The sequence below is a fragment of the Pseudopodoces humilis genome, chromosome 2, assembly GCF_049639895.1.
Source record: "Pseudopodoces humilis isolate 2021_Gansu_Grassland_sample_001 chromosome 2, ASM4963989v1, whole genome shotgun sequence".
Classification (NCBI taxonomy): domain Eukaryota; kingdom Metazoa; phylum Chordata; class Aves; order Passeriformes; family Paridae; genus Pseudopodoces; species Pseudopodoces humilis.
The window spans coordinates 1,539,439-1,547,429 of NC_142201.1; the positions used below are offsets into that span (position 1 = coordinate 1,539,439).

The 7,991-nt window shown below is 44.3% G+C and overlaps 1 protein-coding gene across 2 annotated transcripts in view; it reads right to left on the reverse strand.

Annotated features, from left to right (window-relative positions):
• The window catches only part of RUNX1 (RUNX family transcription factor 1), a 164,930-nt gene extending 157,363 nt beyond the window's left edge, over positions 1–7,567 (reverse strand). For both annotated transcript variants that reach the window (XM_088051143.1, XM_005526569.3), the window contains exons 1-2: positions 7,496–7,567; positions 7,177–7,290 (exon numbers count right to left, since the gene is read on the reverse strand). In XM_088051143.1, the coding sequence (XP_087907269.1) occupies positions 7,177–7,231 (55 nt within the window). In that variant the 5' untranslated portion in view covers positions 7,232–7,290; positions 7,496–7,567. The remainder of the gene's footprint in view (positions 1–7,176; positions 7,291–7,495) is intronic.
• Between the last annotated feature and the right edge of the window lie 424 nt (positions 7,568–7,991).

A 7,991-nucleotide genomic window follows, 5' to 3' on the forward strand; every position in this document is an offset into this window, starting at 1 on the left:
TCACAAAGGACACACACGCTCAGCTTCACCCTGAACCTGCCAGGGATTTCCCAAACACTCCTTTCCCTTCTAAACACCACAAAAAAGCCACTGGAAGGGCTGGCTCACAGCTCCCGATTTGATGAGGGTGGCAGGGCTCACCCCAAGCACAGCAGCTTGAAATGTTTATAGCAAATCTCATAAAACTTTTTTTTCAGGTTTCCTTCCAGTGCTTTCTCAGAAAGATTTGTAAGACATAAACCTTTCAACCTGCAGACAAAACCTGACCCAAATGCAGCTCCTGGGCTTTCAAAATCACAGCTTCAGCATGAAAGCAGGAGACAGAAAACATCCTGCAAGACAAAATATTCATGAGGCAAAAGGAAAAAAAAAAACCCAAGCCCATCTCGGACTGATTTGGGGTTCACTGGAATCAGAAACTCAAAACAAAATCTACAGGCTGCAAACAGAAATTCCCAGTCAGAGAAAGTGCTCTCACAGCTCCTCACGAAGTGAAACTGCCCAGTTTGACAGAGTTTCACTGACAGCAGAAGTGGGGAATCCTCCAGACAACATCAAGGAACAACTGGAAACTCTCCCAGGTAGAGCTGCCCCGACTCTCTCCTTCCCTGCTTCACACTCAGTCCTTCTATGCCCTTTTCTTTCTCCCATTCCAATATTTTGAATAAATCTTTATAGAAAATTGGATGGTTTGGACTAAAATTAGCTTTATTATTAAACTTAAATTGGTTGTAAACAGACTAAAACATTTTGTTTTATTATTAAATTGGTTGTAAAGCCAGGCTTTGGCTGGGATAAAAAAAAAATTTGAAAAATCATTTATTTTGGAAATGACATAAGGAATCTGCATTATTCCTACTCTTTCCATTGGCAGGAGTGGCAATGGAATTGAAATGAGTTGATTTCACCCCCTCTGAGGATATTCTGGTGTGTGCACAGGCTTCCCCCACGGGCTGGAGCCCTTTGTGGCTGCTCTGATGCTCCAACCACCACCACTGCTGATCTCCACTGGTGCCACAGCTCACTGATGCCTTTCAGAGAGGAGATCTCCCTGCACAATTTGGGCAGCTGACTCAAGTTTATACAAATATTACCCAGCCTCTCCAGAGCAAAAGAAAAAACCCCAAGAGGGAGGGCGATGTTTTCTTGTCCTCTCAGCCCAGTGAGTCACCCACAGCCCCTGGCCTGTCTCTCTCCATGGCAAATCCCAGATGTCCTGCAGGAAGCCACAAATCATCTGGCAGATGACAGAGCTGCTTCCAGGAGATCTTTCTCCCCCAGCTTTAACAGGGTTTGTGCTGTGAAATAGGGCAGGGAGAGGCAAAAGGAGAATTTAAGGAGAATTTAACCCTCCCAAAGCTTTTTTTTCTTTTTTTTTTTCCCCTCAACCTGGCTGGGATTGAAATCATTGATGATCTTCAAGGGCTTTTCCAACTTAAACAGTTCCATGATATTCTGTATCTGTGGGCAAATCCAGGAGTTTGTAGGATTCTGTTAAAGCCTTGGATTCAGCGGTGTTTTATGGCAATGAACCTCCCCTGGTGCAATTTAATGCCCACTCTGCCTTTCAGCCTTGTTCCCCATTCCCATTCCTGCCTGGCCTCCTGGGAATCCCTCTGGATGTGCAGCAGGAACCTCTGGAACCCAGCAGGTGCCATCTGCACGTCAAAGTCAGGTATTTCTGCTGGTTTTGGGGTAACCTACAGAGAAATCTGCTGTTTCCTCAGGATTGTTTCTCCTCGGTTTTCAAACCCAGTGTTTCTAAATCCAACCGCAGGAATTTCCTTGCCACTCTTGGTTTGGGTACAGATTCTCCCCTCTCAAATAACAGCATGATTTGAGACACTCATTCTTTATTCTGAAGTCAAATTTCGAAAATTACTTCCATAAACTTGCCACTACCCCTGTTTTTCACGTGCATTTCAAGAGAAGCACTCTGTTATTTTGGGATCAACCCTCAGCAGCCAAACTAAAACTCGATTATCTTCTGGTCATGAAAAAAAAAAAAAAAAGAAAAAAAAAAAAAAAAAGCAGTTTATTTTCTATTTTTACTGCATCCCCTGGCAGTGAAAAAATACTTTCATTTTCCACCAGACAGCCACCTCAGAGCTGGAGTTCGTCCCTCATGGTAAAACACCCACCAATCTCTAATTAATGGCCAAGTGATAAAGGGCAAAGGCAACGCAATCTGAGGGATGTGAAGGCCAGACAGAACCTAAATCCTTTTTCAACAAATCCCAGGGCTGAGTGTGGCTGCTCGAGCGCTCAGGGAAATATTTTGGCGCAGGATAAAATCTCTTGATCTCACCAGAGCAGCGTGTTCAGCTCTGTCAGGCTTTTTTTACTTCCTGCGTTCGGGCCTCGCGACGCTTCTCAAGGCTTTTAAGTGAAAAAAGAGCTCAGGCTGTGTAAATCAGACATTGTGCAAGGTTTTTCTGCTTGTAAGCCAAGGTTTTTATGAGCTTTAGTTCAATTTCCTATTCGCAAGCTGCAGTCGGTGGTTTATAATGCTGACACGAATTAACTCTTTGGGATGGGGCAGGCAAGGAAATTCTCTCTCCACAGTGATAAGGGAATTGATGCTGCTGGGAAAAGGGGATTCCAGACTGGTTTGGGTTGGAAGGGACCTTAAAGCTCATCCCATCCCATGGCAGGGACACCTCCCACTGTCCCAGGCTGCTCCAAGCCCCAGTGTCCAGCCTGGGCACTGCCAGGGATGAGGAATCCACAATTCTGGAGCTGATGGGAAGGAGCCACCGATGGCTTCAGCCTCCACCCCCACCCGGCATCAGGGGCTTGAGGACTTTTCCAATGGGGATCCCTCCATAAGGAAAGTCAGAGCCACTCGTTTTCAACGAGAAGCAGAGTGTCAGGGGAAGGTGTCCCTAAATCCAAGCAGGGAGGACCTTCAGAACAGGAAGAGCTTCTCCATTAAATCACCTCAAAACCTTCAGGATCATCCAGTCCCACCAGCATCACCCCAAACCCTGTCCCCAAGGGCCACATCCAGACTCCTCTGGGACAATTCCAGCGACTCCAAACCTCCCTGGGCAGCTCATCCCAAGGCCTGACCGCTCTTCCAGGGAAATTTTCTTTCCCAGTCTCCACCCTGAGCCTCCCCTGGTGCCATTTGAGGCTGTTTCCTCTCATTTTTTCCCTGTCCCTCCTGTCAGGGAGTTGTGGGGAGCAGTGAGGTCCCCCCTGAGCCTCCTTTTCTCCAGGCTGAGCCCCTTTCCCATCTCAGCTGCTCCTCCCAGGATTTATTTTCCAGCCCCTTCCCAGCTTTGTTGCCCTTCCTTGGACTCACCACATTTTTATTTTGCATTTACAAGGCAAGAATCCCTCCCTGCCTGGGTGCTCCTTGGCACTGTAGCACTCAGAAGGAATTACCCACAGTGTATTTTTCTGGTGGTTTTTTTATGTTTTGTATTTTTTTTATGTTATAAAATTGCTGTGCTGTTATAAAATTATAAATATAATATAATATAATATAATATAATATAATGTAATGTAATGTAATATAATATAATATAATATAATATAATATAATATAATATAATATAATGATTATTATATATATATATAATATATATATATTATACTGTGCTGTTATAAAATTGTGCTCCCAGTCGAGCACAAACCATCCAAATGTCACACCACGGCCATGATTAATTAATAAAAAAAATATCACAAAGGCAAAACCATTTTTTGCAGGAATAAACCTTCTTTGCAGGTTGAAGGGATCAGACCTTGCAGCAAAAAATGAGGGAAAAGTGCCCTCCTGGAAAATATTGTGCTTGGTGCTATTTTGAGCTGCACACAAATATTAGTTCTGTTTTCTTTTATACGCAAAATCATCAGGAAATTTTAAATTGTTGCAATGTAATCATCTTAGGGAATGATAAAATTAGAAAGGGTAAAAGTAGAAATGATAAAAATTAGAATTGATAAAATTAGAAATGATAAAATTAGAAATTATAAAGTTAGAAATGATAAAAGTAGAAATTATAAAAATTAGAAATTATAAAAATTAGAAATTATAAAAATTAGAAATGATAGAAGTAGAAATTATAAAAGTAGAAATGATAAAAGTAGAAATGATAAAATTAGAAATTATAAAAATTAGAAATTATATAAGTCAGAAATTATAAAAATTAGAAATTATAAAAATTAGAAATAATAAAAATAGAAATTGTAAAATTAGAAATTATAAAAGTAGAAATGATAAAATTAGAAATTAAAAAAATTAAAAATAAAAATTAGAAATAATAAAAAGAGAAATTATGAAATTAGAAACTGTAAAAATTAGAAATTATAAAAATCAGAAATAATAAAAAATAGAAATTATAAATTTAGAAATTATAAAAGTAGAAATGGTAAAAGTAGAAATGATAAAAGTAGAAATGATAAAATCAGAAATTGTAAAAATTAGAAATGATAAAAATTAGAAACAATAAAAAATTAGAAATTATAAAAGAAAGTATAAAAATTAAGGGTATGTGTGACGTAATTATTTTGTCCTCCTCTAAAATCTACAGGGTCACTCTTTAGCCCCAGGCCTCATTTTGAGGCCCATCCCAGCAGGTTTCCTTGGGATGCGCTGGGAATTGCTCCTCATTCCCGGCGAGGAGCGGGGTGGGGCGACAGGAACCGGGATCACCCTCGGATCCCGCGGCAGCGCTTCCTCCCCGCTCCTCTCCCCAATTTATCAATATTTATCACTATCAAGCTCCACAAGAATGGATGGGCTTCCTTCCCACAGAGCTGCACGGCCCGATAAAGGGAAATCCACGGAGAAAAGAGCTTTTTGTTCCCCTTTCCCTTCGCGGTTTCGGTTGAGGGAGAAAGCGCAATAAATTTTGGCGGGAATAGCGTGGAAGAGGCGCTTTGGGGACGTTTCTTTGCAAAGCCTGTTGAGAAACAGCCTGACAACGACCCACCCTAGGGATGAGTATTTTTCTTGCTCCAAACGTTCCTTTTGCTGCGCCCAGGATTTTGAAACTGCCCGGAGTTCGTTGGAGTGGAGAAAGGAACGAAAAGGGAACTGCTGGAAAACCGTTCCACGCTCACACACAACGTGTTCTTTTGCAATGATGAAGCGTTTCTTTCACGAATTTACAAAAGTCAAGTGTTGGACCTGAGGTTTTCTGCAGGAAAAACCTCTTTGCCCAAGGTTCTGCAGGATCTGGTGCCAGGATCTGTGCCTGGGCTGCCAAAACTGAATAGAAAATTGTATCTAAATATAAAAACAAGGAATGATTTGAGGTGGAAGGCACCTTGGAGATCATCTGATTCCACCCCCTGCCATGGGCAAGGACACCTCCCACTATCCCAGCTTACTCCAAACCCCATCCAGCCTGGCCCAGAACATTCCAGGAGTTTCTAAAATACCCAGATGACTTCCAGCCTTCAGAGCAGGAAGAGCTTCTCCATTAATTCACCTCAAAACCTCCAGGATCATCCAGTGCCACCCCAGCCCCACCAGCATCACCCCAAACCCTGTCCCCAAGGGCCACATCCCTACACTGCTTGTAGCCCATCCCCCAAAGAAAATTAAATACTGGCGCAGGAGCAACATTTAATTGAGTCAAAAACGAGTAGTAAGAACAAAAATAAACATAATTCTGTGGTGTTGAGCTAAATCTCCTGCTGGATTAAGCAGCTTTAAAGAAACTCCTCCTTTTCTGGACAAGTCAGCCCTTGGTTCTCAACCAGCTGCTCTCAAATTTTTTGGGTTCCTGCCAACCACACGACCCCTGCTCCCCATCCCAGTCCAGTCTGGCACTGCCCCACGAGGTTCACTCTGTTCTTTATCACACACGCACAAGATTTCCTCAAGAACCCTTCCTGTGCTACAGATTAAACACCGAGCAGTTGGCTGAGCTAAAAAAAAATGAAATAAAATAAAATTAAATTAAAAATAAAAAAAATAAAAACAAAAAGGCTGACGAAGGAAGATCCTGCTTGTTATTTTAGCAGTATTGCTTCCTTTCCCTGCTCGGGGTGCTGAGCAATGTCAGCACTTGGGCACCTCTTGCTCACCCCTGAGCATCTCCCCCACCCAGGCACGAAGGTGTTGGTGACTCACAGGCTGCAGTGCCAGGAAAAAGATGGAGAGAAAGCTTTGGATATGAGGAGAAGGGCGGGGGTGGAGGTGGGGGAAGAGGTTTGAGCAGCAGAGCCGGGTAGGATTTGGGCAGGCTGCCCTGCCGGGGAGCTGTGACCCTCAGGAGCTGTGACACAGCAGCTGGGATCAGCCTTCCGCATTCCCCGTTATTAATGGGAATAAACTCCTGACTCACAGGCGCTCTGGGGCTGGAACCAGCTCTGAAGCTCTGCTCTCTGGCCAAGCCTGGCCTGGGACAGGTCCCTGTCACCCACGTGGGCCCAGCCCCGCTGCAGGACAGCGTGGCCAGGGGAAAAGTTCACCTGCAGCAGTTCTTTGGGAAGGCAATTCCCGGGAAACTGAGAAGTTTCCCGTGCCAGCGCCGGGCTGAGCTGTGTGAATAAGCCATGACTAAAGCATCAGCTCCACGGGGGGCGGTGAGAACATGACAAGAACGTTACAACCTCTTGGTCACTGGTGACAAAACACAGATTGCTGGGTGAAGCCCTTCGCTTCCCCCCGGAGCCCCTCCAGGGCTGCAGCTGCTCCTTCGGCCATCGGAGCATCCTCAGAGCCCATCCCCAGCACTCCTTTCCCCGAGCCACGTGAGTTGCAGCAAACTTTAAGCAGGTTCCTTAAGCTTCTTTCTGAGCCTTAAACCCAGCCTAAATCCTGCTCTGCTGGCTGGGCTTGCTGCTCCCTCCCTGCACTGTCATTTGTCATGGCAGCTGCTCAAAAAGTCCCCAGAAAAGAACCCAAAAGGAGCCTGGGCTGCCACTCTTGTACCTCCAGCAATTCCCAGGAGTTATCCCAGCCCACTGGGATTTAGGAAAAGCAAATTCACGAGCATGCAATGGTTGTTTGAACAGCTTAAACGAGTCCTTGTTGTAATCTCTTGAACTGATAAGCAATGAGATGATATTTCTGAGAGCTCAGATAGCAGCTCCCAGAAAAGCCAAGTGCAAAAAACCCCCTGTACCACAAGGAAGTGCCCAGATCCTCTCCAAACATGCATTTTCTGAACCATGGGCAAGCAAAACATCTATTTAGAAAATCTGAATGGCACTTACCTCTCAAGAAGTGCTGGTAAGAAGGAAGTGACTCAAATATGCTGTTTGAAGCCATCCTTTCCTCTTTAAAACTCACTCTCTCTTCACTGGGAGGGAATTTAGGGGTTCTTCCACCTTGGGGAGTGAAAAATGAAGATTGGTCATTGCCACCACCCTCCTCCCAGCCATCCCGCTCGGCTCCATCCCGGCGCCTCGGGAGCGGATCCTGAGGTACTTTTACTCAAAGAACTCCGAAATTCTTTCTTAAAAAGAAGGAGGGGGGGGAAATAAAAAAAAAAAAAAAAAAAAAAGCAGCTTGGTTGTGGTTGATGATGCTTACCACCCTCTGAAACCCTGTGGTTTGCAGGCACAACGATTCGCCCTCCCTGCTGACCAATATCCCGGACCCGCTCTTGGGTGACTGCCTCTGTACCCAACTTGTGGTTCTGTGGTTGTTTATGAGGCCCAAAGAAGTGTTTCACACAACCCAAATTACAAATTTAACTGTTCCCCTTTCCAGGACCTGCCTCCATTGGTTCTTTTCCATCACATGACTGGGGTGATGTCGACTTTCTGCTTCTTTTTTTTTTTTTTTTAGGGAAGGGTTTTTTTTTTTTTAACTTGCTGAAGTCATGCCCTTCCCACTCCACCTGCCCTCCCTGGGGCTCCAGGCAAGGATGGAGTTGCTGAGGGAGGGAAAAAGTGGTGATTCACCAGCGCTGATGCTCCAAAAGGTCTTTGATGAGTTAATTCAACTCCTCTCGTTTGGTTGTTCGAGGTTTTTTTGGAGCTCCTGCTTATTTTGATAGCGATTTCATTTGCTGCTTATTCCATAG